We start from the raw sequence: 20,199 nt of genomic DNA, 5'->3' as shown, positions 1-20,199 counted from the left end.
AAAAAAATTCCAGCCTGGTCTTAGCTGGTCAGGCTGGGAGATGACTGGCTGAAACCAGCCTGAGCAGTTAAGACCAGGCTGGAAATTGCCAAAACCCTTCTAAAACCAGGCTGCATGGTCAACAAAGCTAAAACCAGCCAATAAGCCTAGGCTGGTTTCAGCAGTTTTTTTTTCCAGCAGTGAGCCGTTTATAACATTTTAACACTTATAGTGTTAGCAACATCCTCATTACTTTCATTATCTCATCTCATCTAATTTTCTTCTGTGGTCAGAGATTTTCTTTTTTAAAATTCTGCCACCATTTACTCTCATCCACTTCCTATTTGAGTTTGTTCTGTTGAAGACAAAATAAGATATTTTGATGAATGCTGGTAGCTGGTGTAACCCTGCCGGACCTACACCAACCAACTCGCTCCGAGCTGAGATCGAACTGGTAACCTTCCGCATGGGAGTCAGTTGCTCTAACAAGGAGGCTAAAGACCATGGCCTCCAGTGTCTGACGCTAGAGCACCTTTTGAGATCAGGGGAGTGAGGTTTACCTGCACAGCACTTACTAGCTGGCCTCCGTTACACTGGCACCAACTGACTTTGATAATAATTTTAGTAAGTAACTTCCTTTGAAAGTTGATGGGTGTCAGCAATCAGCATTCTTTAAAAGATCTTCTTCTAACGGAAGAAAGAAACTCATAAAGGTTTTTACCTGCCAATTTCAGTCTACGAACACCAAAGCCTATATCGTCTTAAGCTTTGCATGGAATATTTTATGAAACAGATCGCAGATGACTGTTGATCTTGTGTTAGCATGCTATTATTTAGCTAATAATGAAACTTTTTTTTAAAACCTGATCAACAAAATAAATATATTTCTCTCTCTCTTTTTTTTTTTCAACCAATACACTATTAATATTTTCCGGATGGAGAGATTCTATTACTTTTTATTCATAAGACGTTCGGTATAAATCCCCAAACTAGTAATGCATCACCGATTAAAACTAATTGAATAAGTATGATAAAGGGTTCTTCGTTCTCAGTACAAAGAGCCTAACATTGCCGTTGGTTACAACCAATTTAAGTTACAAAAGTACTTTTGTAATTGTTTTTACCAACAGCAGAGGGTGCTGCCATGCCATCTACGTTAATTCGTCGCACCTGCCATGACCATGAGAAAACTGGACGAGTTGGAATCAACCTTTCATTAGTTTCAAGGTAGTGACATACTATTTATTCGTGTTGAAATTAAGTAACACTTTGTCTTGTACGAAATACTCTGAATTGGACTGAATTGTGTGTTGTTTTGCTACAGTTTTAAAAGTTCGCGCAGTTTCTTCGATCATCACATATCTAATTCACGTTAGGCCTACAACACTGAGCAAAGCAGTAACAAAAACATTTAAACAATTAAGTTTTCAACAGTTAGCCTACATTTAATAAAAGCACATAGCTACTCAAAAGCTTGACATGTTAAATAGCTCAATTAGGGATAGTGTAGACTTAATTTCAACAAGCACAAACAAACAATTTTCAGTGTTGCCCATACTTGGCAGATTTTTTTGAGTAATCTTTTGTGTACATTTAATTATAATAGTAGATTATGGCTTTTAACACTGCAGAGATAAATTAAGAAAACAGATGTTTTTAAGAGTTCATTGCAACTATTAACCCAAAACAAAGTATGTTCAACAAATGTTACTGAGAACTTTATACATGACATTAAATCCAAATGAATATACTTTTTCATATATTCATCTACAATCTGAGGGTTCAGAAAAAAAACTTAATATTGAGAAAATTGCTTGAAAAGGTGTGTAAATTAAATGTTTAGCAACGCATATAAAAAATGAATTTTGATATATTTACAGCAGAAACTCTATGAAATATCACCATCACTTTGTCCAGTCCAGTTCACAAATAATGTTTTTATAATACATTTATGGGCATCACGGTGGTGCAGTGGGTAGCTCAATCGCCTTACAGCAAGAAAGTTGCTGTTTGAGCCTCGGCTGGGTCAGTTGGCATTTCTATGTGGAGTTTGCATGTTCTCTCCATGTTCGTATGGGTTTTCTCCGGGTGCTCCGGTTTCCCCAAGTCCTAAGACATTTGGTGAGCTAAATTGACCGTAGTGTATGAATGAGTGTGTATGGATGTTTCCCAGTGCTGGGTTGCGGCTGGAAGGGCATCCACTGTGTAAAACATTTGCTGGATAAGTTGGCGGTTCATTCCGCTGTGGTGACCCCTGGTTAACAAAGGGACATACCGAAAAGAAAATGAATGAATGAATGAATCATACATTTATTTGTGAATTTCTAAACAAGGAAATATGATGTGTTAAAAACTGAACTTAGTGGCAACAAGTCACTGGACTGATTAAGTAACAAATAAGGTGAATTATTATTATTATTATTATTTTTATTATTATTATTTTTTATTATTATTATTTATTCATTTTCTTTTGGCTTAGTCTCTTTATTAATCAGGGGTCACCACAGCGAAAAGAACCGCCATCTTATCCAGCATATGTTTTACGCAGTGGATGCACTTCCAGCCGTAACCCAACACTGGGAAACACCCATACACTCTTGCATTTACACACATACACTACCATAGGGCTGTGCGGTTATTCGAAATTGAATCGCAATCGCGATTTGAAACATTGCAATTAGCTTGTTTCATTAACAAGAGGCTGCAATATGGAGTACATGTATTATTTCCCCAACCCAGAGCAAATTCGTAATTGCAGTCTGTATGTGATAGTCTTACTAGCCAATTGAGTGAGCACACTTTCATTCTGTCCAGTCAGAGTTTTTCAATCTGCCTTGTATCAGTCTTTTTTTTTTTTTGCTGAGTGTTCTGTATTTTTATAATTATTATGAACTGAACTTGTACTGAAAGGTGAGGTCATTTTATTTGAGCTTAATGTTTGCTCTAGAGAAAACATTGTTTTTAATTTCTGAATATTTACAAACAAATTTAAATAAATGTTGAAGTTAATATCTTTAAAAAAAAAAGAACTGAAAAGTAACACTCACTGCATTTTAGCAGTAAGAAGCAATGATGCAGATTATTGACCTGAAGCTTGACTACAACATTAAATCACAAATCAAAATCACACCATCTGTCAAAAAGAAAAATTGCACAGCTCTACACTACAGTCAATTTACCTTATTCAATTCACCTGTACCGCATGTCTTTGAACTGTGGGGGAAACCGGAGCACCCAGAGGAAACCCACGTCAACACAGTGAGAACATGCAAACTCCACACAGAAATGCCAACTGACCCAGCTGCAGCTCAAACCAGCGTCCTTCTTGCTGTGAGGCGATCGTGCTACCCACTGCGCCACTGTGACGTTCTATTATTGTTATTACTATTATTATTATTATATGTAATCTAACTGATTTAACTGATTTGTTCAAAATGCAGATTCATTGAGCATTGTGTTGAAAACTTTTTGCTATATAGAAGAAAAAACAAAACAATATTGTGTACAAATGTAAGTCACATAATTGTATATGGCAGTATCACATCTGATAATACTCTCCTTCCCTTAGGGTATATGCAAAAGGACTTTTAATTTTTCAGTAACCTGCGTCAAGCGCTTGCGATGAACTGTATGCCATTACATCGGCGTGTTTAAAGTCCGTTTTCTTTAAAAATCAACGATCTTCACTGCCTGTTTGATATACGATATATTGTGGGTCTCGGATTAAACAAGAAGCACTGCAATAAATTACGTTTTCCCACGCCATGTCTTTATAATACAACTATTTATTTTACTCCAGTAAATTCAATGAAGTTTCAGCGCTAGCCTGCTGATCCTGTCGAGCGCGTGCGTGTAAACGGCTTTTCATCTCATTTTACACTTGAACAACAAAATGAACGCTGAGGTCTATTTAACTGATTGAATTTTAATTATATTACAACATCGATGCTGGAACATTAAGCGTTCACAAGATGTGTATCAGTATGGAAAGAAACACTAGCTGTGCATATACCATATTGCTTTACTCCAGTCCACTGTGATAAATATTTAGAAGAGCTAAGGGGGTTTCAGGCTCTTCACTCCGCAACAACAGCGCTTAAACTGGTCTAAATTCATTGTAAACCACAGCTTAAGAGGCTTATTGCTTTATCACAGCATTATTAATCCGCACAGTAAGAAAAAAAGTGTCGCTGCCTTCTGCGCTTATCCGCCACGAGTTCAGCAGGGGGCGCCGTTTCTCAAAAAACAACTATAAACACTTGTAGTTTGCAGAACTATAGTAACATATCTGTGACAATCTGCATTGAAATAAAAAACAATGTGTGCGAAAATAAAGGTGACCAAGTCCAAACAAAGTAAATAAGAAAGAAAAGAAAAAGAGAAATATTTAAAATATATATTTTTTTATTTTTCCAGGCCACAAAAACAAGCAGTTGAAAGAAGAAATGAAAACACACACACACACACACACACACACACACACACACACACGCACACTCACACAAACACACACAAACAGGCAGGTCTCCAAGCTACTTTACTGACTGACTGATGCATATTTCCAATCTGGCTAGCCGTGCCCCGTCAGCCTGCCAAACCAGAGCGCTCGCCCCGATGGGACAGCGAGAGCGAGCGTGTCTAGACACTTTTTCTGGAAACTAGCTGAACTCGTTTAAGGTTTTCCATCACTCCGAGCAGCTAAAGTCAGTCTACCGGTCCCTTCATCTCTCTCTCTCTCTCTCTCTCTCTCTCTCTCCTCAGTGACTCCTCAGTCATAATCATCATCATACATAAATACTCCTCCCTGCTCCCCCCTCGTCTCTTTAATCTGAGGTAAAAACGAGCAGACAGACTCCTCCTCTCTCTCTCTCTCTCTCTCTCTCTCTCTCTCTCGCTCTCTCTCTCTCCCGTGCTCTTCCTCTCTGCACTTCTCTTGTGTGTTGCTCTGATGGAAATGTGGAGGATCTTTCTGTCTGTCTCTCTTGTGGTCCAGCACAGTTCTGCTGAAGAAGGTACGAAACTTCCTTTGCTCCCCCTGCTGCTCTCGCCGTGCATTTGTTTTGGGGGGGTGTTGACTGTCCTGTTCTGTTCACATCGGGTCCGGTTTGAAGTGTGTGTCAACATGCATGTGCAAGAGTCTCTTAAAGTCTGTTTGCAGTTCTGTGTATTTACTTTCATTAACATTTGTGTGTGCGTGTGTGCGTGTGTGTGTGTGTGTGTGTGTGTGTGTGTGTGAGGGTGAAGATCTTGTACTGTATAATGAGTGGCTGTTTATGAGTTGAATTGAAGAGCTCTCTGCAGATCCTGCCAAGCTGCGTTTATGTTTAACAAAAGGGGTGTAGAATAGAGCCAGCGGAGGGGTGAATAATTTGTTGTGTAACCTTTGTCTCTCTCTGACCCATGCGACTCCCCCTCCTCCTTCGCATCTCTCTGGCCCCCTTTTTTTCTGATATTATAACTCTTATAATGGCCCTGGCTCTCAGACGCCCCGCTCGCTTCGCCGTTCATCTCTGTGTCCTTTCATCTTTCTCTCTCCGGCTCATTTTTTTCTGTTGGCTAAATGGTGTTTTTAAGTCGATGCGTTGCAGACATGAGCTGTTTAAATAGATGGATTGATGAAGTTGGCATCTCATAGTGAGCTCTTGTGAAAAAGCTCTCAGTGACTCATTTAATGTGTGTGTGTTTGTGTGTGTGTGTGGTATTTGAATGCCAGAGTCTGTTATGAACATGTTGTTTCACAGAGGCTTGTATGTGCTGCTGTTTTCTTTTCTTACTTTATCTGCGTCTGCCGTTGTGCTTTGCATTTTTCACATGAAAGGGCAAGTTTATGTTCATGAATGGGGAAGATTGTGTGGCACTATATGCTTTGTGTAAGGTGGAAGTGACTGTTTACATCTGATATGACGGTTGTATGTATGACACTTTTTTTGGTGTGATAAAGGAACATTTATAAAGTTCATGGGGCTTCAGGACAATATTTTTTGTAATGAGTAAGACAGACATACACACGCACACGCGCGCACACACACCTCTTTAACAAGCTTGATTCTATCATTATAATTACAGTTTTAACTTTAATAGTTAACAATTAAATTTACAATTGTTACTGTCATCATGGCAAAGATCAAATAAATCAGTTATTAAAACTATTACGTTTAGAAATGTGTTGAAGAAATCTTCTCTCTGTAAAACAGAAATTGTGGAAAAAAAATAAACAGGGGGGCTAATAATTCTGACCTCAAATGTGTATAATAAAACAAAATAAGGTGCTAGTGATGATAAAAAAGAAACATGAATAAAAAAATACATAAAATAAAAAGTTATAAATAAAAAATGAGAAAATATTTTGTAAAGCTAAAAATAATTGTAATGAATTACACATTAAATCCACAACGCGGTGGTAAAGTTGGTAGCAAGATCGCCTCACAGCAAGAAGGTCGCTAGTTTGAGCCTCGGCTGGGTCAGTTGGCATTTCTGTGTGGAGTTTGCATGTTCTCCCCGTGTTCGCGTGGGTTTCCTCTGGGTGCTCCGGTTTCCCTCACAAGTCCAAAAACATGTGGTATAGCTGAATTGGGTAGGCTAAATTAGCCATAGTAAGTGTGTGATTGAGTGTGTATAGGTGTTTCCCAGTGATGGGTTGCAGCTGGAAGGGCATCCGCTGCATAAGACATATGCTGGATAAGTTGCCGGTTCATTCCACTGTGGCGACCCCAGATTTATAAAGGGACTAAGCCGAAAAGATAATGAATGAATGAATGCTCTCATATGAATAGTAGGGTGTAGAGCAGCACAATATATCATTTCAGCATCGATATCGCAATGTGATCATTTGCAGTGGTCACATCGTGAATATATGCAATGTTGAGTCTGAATAATAATTTATCAAAAGTGTTTTTTGAGGCCTGTGAGGATTTTAAAAGGCATTTAGGCATGAGAAAATGCACCATTTGTAACTTTGAAAATCAATACTGATTAATTTGATTGAATTGTTTATAAAAAGAGAACCATCCAGTCTTACTTTACATTTGATTATTTAATTACTGTATACCTGAATACAGTTAGACTCTTCAGAAAAACAATAAAATGCTGTTTTTCTAATTAACAATTTTTCTTTTCTTGATTTTCTCTATGCTTGTACATTGTTTATTATATTTTATGCCCTCCCCTACAGAATCATGCTAATCAGTTTAAAGTGATCAATTATTTCCTAACAGTTATTCAAGTCATCTAGTGGAATTGTATTCATATCGCAATTTACAGTTGAAGTCAGAATTATTAACCCCCCTGAATTATTAGCCCCCCAGTTAATTTTTTTCCCCACTTTCTGTTTAACGGAGAGAAGATGTTTTCAACACATTTCTAATCATAATAGTTTTAATAACTCGTTTCTAATAACTGATTTTTTACTCTTTGCCATGATGACAGTACATAATATCTTACTACATATTTTTCAAGACACTTCTATACAGCTTAAAGTGACATTTAAAGGCTTAACTAGGTTAATTAGTTTAACTAGGCAGGTTAGGGTAATTAGGCAAATTATTGTATAATGTTGGTTTGCTCTATAGACTATTGGAAAAATATATAGCTTAAACGGACTAATAATTTTGACCTTAAAATGGCTTTTAAAAAATTAAAAACTGCTTTTATTCTAGCCGAAATAAAACAAATAAGACTTTCTCCAGAAGAAAAAATATTATTAGACATACTGTGAAAATGTCCTTGCTCTGTTAAACATCATTTGGAAAATATAAGAAAATGAAAATAAAAAAAAATCAAAGGGGGGGCTAATAATCCTAACTTCAACTGTATATTGCAGAATAAAAAGATATCACAATGTTCAATATCGTGCAGCCCTAGTAGGGTGGATAAATAAATGAAATATTTCTACAGCATGTAAATCTCAATATCTTTTTACACCATAGAAAGGCTTGCATGAAAATCACAAACATGTACAATGGTTAATTTCCAAAAAATATGTTTACCACAACACAGTACAGCCTGTTCTAATAAAACAGAGAAATGGACAACAGGAAAAAAAAGTCAGAAACCTGTCCAAGTGTTTTGTGCTCTTTTCTCAATTTTGCTCTCATATTATATGAACCACCACCACCACAGATCGAGCCCGTAACACAATCTCATATCTTTAAAGATTGGAGGAGGTTTGCTGAAGGCTATAACTCTAAACTAATTCAGCTGACCCTTCGCTTGCTCCTCTACAGCACCTTTCATCACATTTAACTAGTCCACAGTTGTTCCCGCAGGCCTATAACTCTAAACTAATGCAGTTGTACCTGAGCTCCTGGAGCAAAGGCCTGATCCCTTCATCACCTTTAATTAGATCAGCAGCCATTCACATCCTGAAGACGCTGCCTGTCCTCTCCGCTCAACATCACACACGCCATCTATATTTAGGCTTTTGTGGCTTTTTGTATGTTTCTGTTGCCGTGGTCAGTATGTTTGATTTTATTTATTCATTTTAGTTAAAGTGATGAATTAGTTGGATTAAAAAATGGTGGCTCCTGCTCCATGGAAAATTAAACAGCCTTTTAAGGCTAATGATATAACTTTGTGTTCAAATCTATACATTTCGAAACACGCTATATTATTAACCACAAGGGTTATGTTTAGAAATGTGCTAAAAATCTTCTCTCCGTTAAACAGAAATTGGGAAAATAATAAACAGGGCGGCTAATAATTCAAGGGGGCTAATAATTCTGACTTTAGCTGTATATGAAATGTCCCTACCAATAATTTAATCGACTTCAATATAAGATAATGCTCCATCGTCAACCCTTAGTAACCTATTTGTGCACAAAGGGTTAAAGTTTGCTATGAGTTCACTATACACTCTCAGAAATAAAGGTACAGGAGCTAGGCCAGGAGGACCTTTTCAAAAGGTACATATTTGTACCTGAAGGGTCCATAATGTTACCTCAAAAGTACTTTTTAGGGTAATTTGGGTATTAATATGCACCTTTTAGGTACCACTGTGGACTCTTTGGGTACAAATATGTATCTTTTGAAAAGGTACTGCCTCAGTGACAGCTACTGTACCTTTATTTCTTACTATTAACCAAGGCTGTGCCATTAATGGAAATTCAGTTTTGATTGTAGCCTTCATGATTATGAAAAACAGTAATCAGGGTAAAACTGTTAAATTGCGTCGCGCACCTCTGTAAATTTCTCTACATTCCTTCTTTCTTAAAGCCAGATTGCAGTAAAGTCATATAAAATTACTTTTGCAGCATGGAACGTGATTCATTAATTGTTATTTTGTATTATTAGGTGTTTATTTTATATTATTACGTGTTTTATTCAAGTTTTTACAGGTGCAAAACAATTTGCGCAATGCATGTGTTCTAGGGATGTATGTCCAATGTTAAGAGCGAATCTACACCCTTGATTAACCAAATAATAAAGCCTCCTTTAAAAACTACACTACTGTTTAAAATGTGGAGGTTTGTAAGTTGTTGTTTTTTTTTTTTTGTTGTTGTTGACGTCTTGTGGGAAATAAATTAACACTTTTGTTAAAAAAAGGATGCATTAAATTGATCAAAAGTGACAGTAATGTCTTTGAAATGATGTTAGAATGATTTCTGAGGGATCTGGAATATTAGTAATAAAATAATAAATAAAAAATGTAATGTATTAATCTTAAAGTTATTTTAAATTGTAACAATATTTAAGCTTTCATCAATTATATGTACTTGTTGAGCATAAGTGACTTTTAAAATTCATATGGGTTGGGTATAGGGAGGATTGGCTCTTGAATGTTTATTGCCACCCTTCATAGAAAGATTGAAAATACGGGATAAATATGGGAAAATACCTTTATGGGATGATAGCAGGATAGAATTGTAAAATACGTGAGAATCCCGGGAAAACAGGAGGGTTGACAGGTATGATGATTAGCTATCGTGTTCAACAGAAATGGCTGTGATTGACTCTAACCATCACCGCTGTTCACAGAGCAGTGACACAGACACTGAAGAATGGCCGCATCTGTCTATCACCTGATCCTTCATAGACATGCTGTAGAAAAGTCGCTCTGCAGACACGTTCGTGATCATCCTGGAGTATAAACAAGACCCTTGACTCCGTTTACACCTGTATATAATGTCATCCGCTTGTAATCAGATTCATGATAATGCATGTTAATAGCAGGTGTAAACGGGGCCAGAATGTGACTCTCAGAGCTGTCAGTCTGAAGAAACAGCATAAGGTCAGCCCCCGAGGTCTGGTTTTAAATGACCGCTCTCTCCTAAAGTGGTAATTAGCCTCCACTTGACTCTTCAGGGGTGTTGTGTGTGGAGCCGCGGAGAGACCTGTGTGTGAACAGCAGGGTGTTTCTCACTCGCACAAACAGAAAGCTTTAAAAGCCTCACTTTCTGGTAAAAGCAGCTTTTACACCCACAGCAGTGTATAAAGTGGGAGCTGTGAAGGTGAATGGAGAGGTGCAGTTTCATGTCGTCTCTCACACAGGGTCATGAAACGGTCCCTCGGGTCGCACAGCTTGAGCTTTCTTCTCTATTTGCGAGCGCTGTTTCATGTCTGCATCTTCTCAGGTTGGATGTTTGTGAGTGTGTGTGTGTGTACAGTGTGTTTGTGTGCGATCTCCTCCTGAGGTTTCCTGCTGTCAGTATATTGAGTCACGCAGCTCAGCTCTCAGATCTGTACTCATCCCAGCTCAAACTGTTGCCCCGGGCCAGACTGCATCCTCACCCGGCTCTGCTCCATCTTCAGCTGCTCCTCCTATAACTTACACACATAGAAATCTTTTCTTAATGATTTTTCTTGTGAGTCATTTACGTCAGTGCTTTGTTTTATGGATGTGTTGATTTTAAAACAAGACTTTACTGTTTTTTTTGTTACAGTGTAACTGCTTATACTTGTTTTCAAACCCAAGTCCCAAAACGGCACACACAAAATGCCTCACGTATTTTTCAAAAGTAACACTGCGCTCAAAGGGCCATAAACACATGTCAGAATGAAGCGTTTCATTTTAAGAAGCAGACTGCGGGCATAAAGTTGACCATTAAACACTTTCAAGTGCCAAGCTGAGAAGAAATCCTGTATTTTTTTTTTTTTTTTTTGTGGATTTAGAAAAGATTAATATTATGGGGTAGGAACAAAACTACAAATTGTGGATGAGTGGCTAAGTTTTGGACCGGAACAGCCTGGTGTCCTGTCTGCAGACATTTTTGGCTATTTCTGTGCAGAATTTTGAAAAAAAATCTGCAGATTTATGCGGAATGATTTTGTGATTATCATAACCAAAATTTAATTTATGAAATAAAATAAAAAATCTTTTTTGGCTTCTATTTACAATGCAAATCCAATCAGTTCCACTTAATTGGTAAATAAAGCAAATCTATGATATAATATATCTACTAAAAAAGAAAACATTACTTTACAAACTGTATTGTAAACAAATCGTATGAACATTTCATTTGTTTATAATATTAATCAAATTATTTAAAAAACTGAATAAATATAAATTTACACAAGTAAATAAATAGACTCAATGATGAGCTAAAAATCTATGGATTTCTTGTGATCAGTTTAGAAATTTTAGGTCCAAGTCCAAGGCTGAGAAATAGCTTATGTTTCTGAGATTTGGAGTGTAGCTTTGCATTTCGAGTGAGAGGTTTAGAAATTGTGTGACATGAAAAGATTTTGTGTTTAAGCAGTTAAAAATATAACTGTACTATAACTCTCAAATTGAAGGCTGTAATGTGAGAACAAAGTCTTTGAGATTTAGAATCAGTATAAAACTCATGATTATATATGTATGTATGTATGTATGTATATACAAACAGTTGTCAGAATTATTAGCACCCCTGAATCAATAACCACCCTGTTTATTTTTTCCCCAATTTCTGTTTAACAGAGAGATTTTTGTTTCACAAACACATTTTTAATCATAATAGTTTTAATAACTCATGTCTAATAGCCGATTTATTTTATCTTTGCCAGGATGACAGTAAATAATATTTGACTAGATATTTTTCAAGACACTTCTATACAGCTTAAAGTGACATTTAAAGGCTTAATTAGGTTAACTAGGCAGGTTAGGGTAATTAGGCAAGTTATTATATAATGATGGTTTGTTCTGTAGACTATCGAAAAATATTTAGCTTAAAGGGGCTAATAATTTTGACCTTAAAATGTTTAAAAAAAAATTTTTAACTGTTTTTATTCTAGCCGAAATAAAACAAATAAGACTTTCTCCAGAATAAAAACTATTTTCAGACATACTGTGAAAATTTCCTTGCTCTGTTAAACATCATTTGGGAAATATTTAAAAAAGAGATGCTCTCATACAGTGCTAATGAATTAATACAATGATGTTTCTGTTAAATCAAAAGCTGAAATTGTGAGACTATTATAAGAAGTTGCAGAATTAAAATGCCATAATATGTTTGCATAACATCAACATAACAATTGTGAAAAATGTATGTTTTTAATGGATTTAAATAATTCACACCTGATTTGGCAGTGTGACCATTATTTATAGCGCATTATTTTCTAATAATTCAACAAATCAGTATCAATTGTTCTGCTTATAGTACTGGTATAACAACTTAAGACATTTGTTCCAGACATTTGTCAGGTTATTAATCTGGGGTCGCCACAGCATAATGAACCGCCAACTTATCCAGCATATTTTTTACGCAGCTGATGCCCTTCCAGCCGCAACCCATCACTGGGAAATATTAATATTATTATTGGAAATTAATTCACATCAGATGAATGTGCATCATTTTAATTCAGAAACGGGTGTCATTTTTTTTGCAAACAAGGTTACCAGAACTAAAGATATTTTTTTCAGATGTTTTTTTTTTTCTAGATATTTCTCAGGTTTTTGTCCTCAGAGTACTGGACTAGTTTCTTCCACACCTCCCTCAAAGCCTTTTGTTTTGTTTAGATGTTTGGACTGTTATAACTGAAATTATTCGACTGTAATGCAGTCATAACTTGCCAGGAACTACTTTAGCTGTGCGTTAATCTGAAAATAACTGCACACCATAGAATGTTCATCACCCAATCAGCATCAAGCATTCAACAGCCCCATAAATTGCAATGTCTTGGTTGTTAAATAAACGTTAATATAATACTAGTTATCAGAAACAAAACAATGCATAAAGAAATTCATTAACAACACAAAAAGTCAGTCTTATAGACAGCAGTTCAACAAATGCTAATGTTTAATGATATATATAATACGCTTTCACTACTTTCTACCTGAAACCACTTTATTGATGTTTCCATATATGAGCAAATTTTTTCACCTGGCAAAAAATTCAGTCTAGTCTGTGCAGAAAAATTGTGCTCTTAAACGTTTGCCCCATGGCGGTTACAAACTGAATGCGCAATGATCACGTAAGAAGGCCTTTGTACTTAAGAAAAGAGAATGGAAAAGTCAACCTGCTAAGAGCAAACATGGCAGAACATCCCGAGCTACTGATTACTGCCTCCAACGCTGCCAGCCAAGGTTTTTAGGACACCGCGTGTTGTGCTCAACTCGACTAACGTGGATAAATAAAAGCAGAATACAAAGAGCGAAATGATAAAAGCACTTCACGCTTCCCTGGTGAACTGGTGTGTGAACAGGTCAAGCCATTGATGAGATCGAGCAGAAAAATACAGCGCGCCTCTAGGGCCAAACGAGAGCCGTCCCGGTCCAGAGCTGCAGGCTAAAGGAGGAGAAGGGGCTGCCAGCTCTAGTGACTCATAAGCAGTGTTTTGTGTGGAGAGAGAGAGACCAGAGAAAAGCTCCAATTCAAGCTAAACCCAAAATGAGGACTTCTGATAGCATTCACTGACATACGTGAGTTTAAATCTGGAATTGTGCTAATCCCTGCCTCGCTCTTCACTGTGGTTTGGTGGTAATGAGGGAGTGACTGTATTTGTGTGTGTGTGTGTGTTCTGGAGTGACTGACAGTCTGTGTAAAAAGGCATCTGAAGCAAATTATAGAGAAGCTGCCAAAGGTAAACATGCATGTAAATTACAGAACAAGCTAAAGAAAAGTAGGCATGCAGTATCACAATATTAGCACAATCACGCCTTTGGTTTTGTGATTATGGCAATCTGGCTTTATGATCGCGCTGTACTTACTGTATGTACTTTGGGCACTGGTACAATTTAAAAGAACTTGGGTACATTTGTTTCAAGGCAAATAGATTTAGCTTGTATATAAGTATATTTTACAATTGGCACATGAAGAAATAATGGTCATTAAGCACATCATTCATTCATTCATTTTGTTTTCTGCTTAGTCCCTTCATTCATCAGGGGTCACCATGCCCGATGCAGATGCAAGGTCATAATAGTTTTGTATTTTTCATAAGTTTTAGTTATTTCGTTTTACTTTACTTTTTGTTTTAGTTTTATTTAGTTTCAGTATTAGTTTTATGTTTTTTATATAAATAATACAAGGGAGTGTATATAAGAGACGCGAAATAAGAGTGTTTTTATTCTAAAACTCTGACTATATTTACATGGACATCAGTAATCGAATTATTTGCCCTGAATAAGACAATAATATTATTATGATGTTTACATGAGTTGCTTTTTGAATGTTCATGATCTCGTTTTACATGTTATAGCACATAATTCGATTAACATCAGAGTTGCATGTAATTTGGGGTGTTTCAGTTTTAATTTGTCGTCTTTAACCGCACTTTCACTTTCCCTCAGGAACATTTCATGCATGTCCCCTGTGTTTAAACGAGATATTGGATGCAAGTATGAACTGCTGGAAGAGTGTTGTTTTAATGGAATTTGATGCCATACGCTTTAATCTCTTAATTAAATTATGGTCTAAATCGTATTAAAATTGGTAAAAGTAATCAGTGTTTTAAACACGAAAAGCACTAGTGTAAATGCAGCCTCAATCTCACAGGTGCACGGTTAAAATTTAAAAGGACAGACTAGGCATGGGACGATAACCGTTTTCAAGGTTTACCGTGGTTTACGGTTATACCGTTCAAAGTAAGTAGATGTACTTTTTTTGTTAGTTTGTTTTACAATTATTTTATTTAGTTTTTTAGGGCAACAGCATCTCCAGCAGAAAGGAGCCGCCACATCAAAAGCTACTGGTTCGCTTATAAACCAACCTCAAATGCTGCTATGTGCATCCTGTGTGCTATGCACCTGAACAGTGCAGTGGCTGGCTTACTTTATATCCAAAAAGATATAATTTTTATCCATAAATATTTAGCCTGCCATGTTTACAGTTCAAAAATATTTTAAACGTTTCTTAAAATAAAATCTATTGTGTTCAAAAGGGGGAAAAAAGTTTTTTTTACGCAGACGAACATTTTTAGACAATATCGTCATACCGTGATATTTTTATCCAAGGTTTTTATACTGTCAGAATCTTATACCAGCCCATGCCCAGCACAGACTATTAAAAACAGTTACTTTCCTTCGGCCTGATATCAGGGGTCATCACAGCCAATTACTTTAGTAAATGTTTCCTTTGGTGGATGGCTTTCCAGCCGCAACCCAGCACTGGGGCTACACTGAGGCTACATCTACAGTAATCCAGCTAATTTCATCTAAAAACCCTCCATGCTCGGGTGCGTTTCCCGATTCGTTTGACAAGTGTGAGTGCTCTGAATCGGGCCTAGTCACAGTCCTGGCCCAGTTGCAAGAGGTTCAGTTGGGCTTTGGCGCAGTACGCTTGTAGTGTAAGTGCAGTGTGCGCCTGAGCGCAAAACTAAAGATGCGACGTCACTTTTATGGGACTGTTTCATATAGATTTATTCATCATTCTTACTTTTCAATGAACACAAACTGTCATAGTTTATTAAAGACGCAAACCCCTCGCTGCACATCAGCTACACCTTCAGCAAACCTAATACCTGCAGAACAAGGGCTTTATGATAATTTATGAGCATCAAAAGTTGTGGATTTGACTGTGTCACTGCATCCCAAACGACTATAACTAGTCGGGGTTGGCAACCACGCTTCGGCACGGTTCAACGCAATTGCACCTAGTGAGAGTATTCCCTTAGTCTTTATTCAGTTTTGTTATTTCTAAAATAATTGTCCTGTATACACATAAAAGAAGGTAAAGAAGAAATATCATCTGTAGACAAATTAACTTTAAAACGTTAGCATGTGGAAAAGGGTTAATTAAAGTATTTTGTTTTTTAAAATAACTGATATTGTGTGCGCATGAATCAAGTTATTACGAAAAGCTCATATTTAGTAACTCAGTCTGACCAATAGGCATTTACCTTCTAAAATAATTTGTGGAAATAAATGGCAGACGGTCCCTAAAGCAGCATAGGTGAATAAAGCAAATATACTAACCTAAAACGAACTCACCAAGCTGGATTTGCTGTAAAATGTGATGGATTTCATTATAACACAAGCCCACGAAAATGCCTCGACTTTTTGGTGCCTCTTGGGTGACTAGAATGAAGAGCCGTGAAACATCACTGGTATGCATCGCATGTTACTCTTCAACATAATGTAGGTGTAGGCGCATGAATGTGGTTATTGAAATGACACTGCTGTGATAGCTTTAAGTAGGGTTTGAATTATATTTGAGACTATAGACTATGTACAGATCTGTCTATGTGAGACTGAATAAATCCATATCTTTGCATGAGACATTGGTATTACAGTCCAGAATAGCTCTTTCTGCATTATCCTGAATGTTAAATAAGCATTTGTTAAATGAATCACAGAATAGAACGGAAGCTATTAGAGCTCATGCCAATGTAAAACATGATTAATACAAGATAATTTGTACATATATCCTGTTTAAACGCATATCAGCCATAAAACTGCTTGTAGCTGAACACAAAATTCATTTTTGGTATTGGATAACACCTGTGAGCGGAAGTCTTGCCATGTTTGTGTGTATGTGTGAAGGGTATTCGAGAAAAGTGTTGGTATAAAACACTCACACTTCACTACTATAGCAGGATTAACATTGTTGAGAGTTGTCTTGAGCAAGACTGACTAATCAGGCGTGAACTGGCACAGCGCAGAAACACTTCTGAGAACCAAGAAAATACACACATTCTCTCTCTCCCTGCAAAGGACAGAAAGCATTACCCTTTCATAAGAAAGCACATATCCTAGAGTGAGAGCAAGTGTGAGCACTCAAGTGAACAGCTCACAGAGACAGAGCACCGCTAATGCAGGACACCTACACATCATATTAACACACAGCGCAGAAGGCCATGAGAATAAAGGACAAACTACTGGATATTTGTTACACCAGGACTGAGAATAATAGAGTAGAATAGCAGAATAAACTGAAGTGTGTGTTGTTGCATTGTCACAATAGTGAAATTTTCCTCAGTTTCTTACATAAATGAGAGTCCTTATTTCAAAATATCCCAATCTTTCTACCTAAATCCTTTTTTAAACAATTAGACTCGACCATGCTTCCGTTTTTGTGGGGATAAAAAATCATTGAATTAAAAAGGCACATCTCTGAAAGTCTAAACAGGAGGGAGGTCTAGCGTCTTTATTACTGGACTTTCTTCTTAAGTCTTATTTCAATATGCTTGGATGAGCTTGAAGCTCCACCAACATGGCTCCAACTAATGTGGGATCAGTGTCATCCATATAAGCTGAGGGCAGTAATTCTCTCACCTGTACCTTTAGAAGGTTCAATTTTTAACAGCAATATCTTAATTTGGAATATTCATCGCATCTGGAAACAGATAAATTAACATTTTAAGATAAAGTCACTTTCTCATTTAATTCCCATCGCTTATTCCATCAACATTAAACAGGACTTTTACACAATGGAAGGAAATGGGTACACATACTGTAGGGCAGTGTTTCCCAACCCTGTTCCTGGAGGCACACCAACAGTACATATTTTGTATGTCTCCCTTATCTGACCCATTCGTGTCAGGTTTTGGCGTCTTTTCTAATGTTCTTCTGAGTTGATTCAGGTGTGTTTGATTAGGGAGAGGTTGAAAATGTGTACTGTTGGTGTGCCTTCAGGAACAGGGTTGGGAAACACTGCTGTAGGGGACCTTTTCGCAGATGGAAATCTAGCTTCATTTAAACATAAATAAGAGTCCCACTTATATAGTATGATTAATACAAGCTTAAAAATAAACTATTTAATAAATGCATTTTGAAAATGTCACAAAGACGGACTAAACAGACATTAAAATTGTCCTTACAGGAGTAAAGCAATAAGCAAGTAAATAAAGAACAAATAAATGAATGCGACTGTGTGAAACTAAGAAAAGAAGCATTTAAACATACCATATGCCTCCTCTGGGTGTCACTGAATAAATTTATAATCCATATATCATGCATTTTGCATCCTGACCAGCTGTAAATGCATGGCTGACTGTTTCACAGTAAGCTCACTTAGTCTTCCTGCCTCTCTCGTTTTCAAAATAAGAGTATATATAAAATGCTAAAGGACTTTTAATAATATATATATATGAGGAATGTCACACGAGTAGCAGTGAGAAAGCAACTGAAGGTGCTGTATGACCGTTTTTGACTCTTCTAAAGCACAAAATACCATATGTTTGCAGATATTTAAGAAACTTGCTAACAGCGTATTTGATTCATTCAGTAAGGAAGACTCTCAAAGCATGTGCCATGACTGAAATGCGACCTCCGGTGGACAGTAACAGCCTCCAAAATGAGACGCAGATTCAGAGTTCCACATCACGTAGACCACATGACGTGGAAAATTAACAAATAATATAAATATTACAAATGCAAACTTTAGGGGAGCAGGTTACATTGTAACCCCATTTCCTATCAACATGCTATGTGAAAAGATACAAAAAATAGAAGCTGTTTCTAAAATATACATTTCAGGTATTGGTTAGAACAAAAGTGGCGCACACTCCCATCAATCTGGCAAACTACGACAGAGGAGCAGAGCGGAAAATGTGTTTTGATCCAGGAGTGCAATAGTTCAACAACTGGGTGTCGAACTTACATACTGCACCTTTAAATCTGAGCACTCCCTCGTCCTACACAGAATTTAACAGTCAAAATGAATTCAAAGCTACAAGAATACTTCTGTGTGCACATAAAACAAAAATAACTTTATTCAACAGTTTCTTTTCCTCTGTGTCAGTATAGGGTTCGTGTCCATGTGCTGTGCTCTTTATGCATTTCATGCTGGTTGCACTGCTGATGTATAACTACGATACACTTGTGTTTTATTTCAAACAGAGGAAGTTACACGCAGGCATCAGGGGTATACATTAGGGCTGCACGATTCTGGCTAAAATGAGAATTACATTTTTTTTTTGCTTTTTTCGCACGATTCTGTAGATGTAAAATAAAGGTTAATATGAGTAGGCTATTATTATTGTTATTTCTCAAACATACTGTAAAACAACAATAATAATATTAGGCCTATGTGTTGTTCTACTGTTGGTTAAGATGCTACTGTACATTTTGTATAGACTTTGAATGTTGGACTTGATTAGACTTTAAATATGTCCTGGTTGTTAATGCATAGTAAAGTGATGACATCAGAATACAATTATTCATAATTCTGAAGTTGAATTATTGCTGGTATATCACTGGTAAAATGAAACATTTGTCATTATCAGATTCCCTCTTGCATTATATTAAACACTATATAGGCTAGAATAGTTATACTCACATTGTTAAACATTTGTTTTCATCCACAACACTTTGTATTCGCTATGAAAGAAAAAACATATCAAATGCTTGTCGTAATCATAACTCTAAAATGCGATGTGATCATTTAAATGGTGTGTGCGCTTTAGGTTTCACTTTCACTGCTGAGTGCGCTCATGTCATGGCTGCCATCACTTTGAGGAAAAAAACATAAATACAAATCATACTTCCAGCCCCGCTCTCAAACGATCGCTCTGTGCAACAAACTGAACGTCATTAACAATTTTATTAGCTGTTATTCACAGCCTATGCAGGTTCTGTTAACTAAAGTAGACATCATTTGCGGGCACGTGCATGTCCTCACTGTAGTAAACAAACGTCAGTGCATCAGCTCACCGGTGATTTCACGGTCGCAAATACATCACTACATTAAGACAGAAATGGCATTTTTGGGTGAATTTTAACTTATAAATACAGTACTTAACTATTTTAACACCAGTTGAAGGTGTCCGTGTTGCTAAGCAACGTACGTAAAACAATGTGATGACATGTGCGACCTCTTTTATGCTTCTCTCCAAAACTTGAAAATATAATTTTCTGCTGGATTAAGA

General features: G+C 36.8%; 1 protein-coding gene across 1 annotated transcript in view; it reads left to right on the top strand.

The window, feature by feature from the left end:
- The first annotated feature begins 4,881 nt into the window (after window positions 1-4,881).
- The window catches only part of ephb6 (eph receptor B6), a 116,062-nt gene continuing 100,744 nt past the window's right edge, over window positions 4,882-20,199 (top strand). The window contains exon 1 of the mRNA XM_056475285.1: window positions 4,882-4,991. Within this exon, the coding sequence (XP_056331260.1) occupies window positions 4,928-4,991 (64 nt within the window). The 5' untranslated portion in view covers window positions 4,882-4,927. The remainder of the gene's footprint in view (window positions 4,992-20,199) is intronic.

This window comes from Danio aesculapii, chromosome 16 (genome assembly GCF_903798145.1).
Source record: "Danio aesculapii chromosome 16, fDanAes4.1, whole genome shotgun sequence".
Lineage (NCBI taxonomy): Eukaryota > Metazoa > Chordata > Actinopteri > Cypriniformes > Danionidae > Danio > Danio aesculapii.
This window is presented reverse-complemented; position numbering and strand designations above follow the sequence as displayed.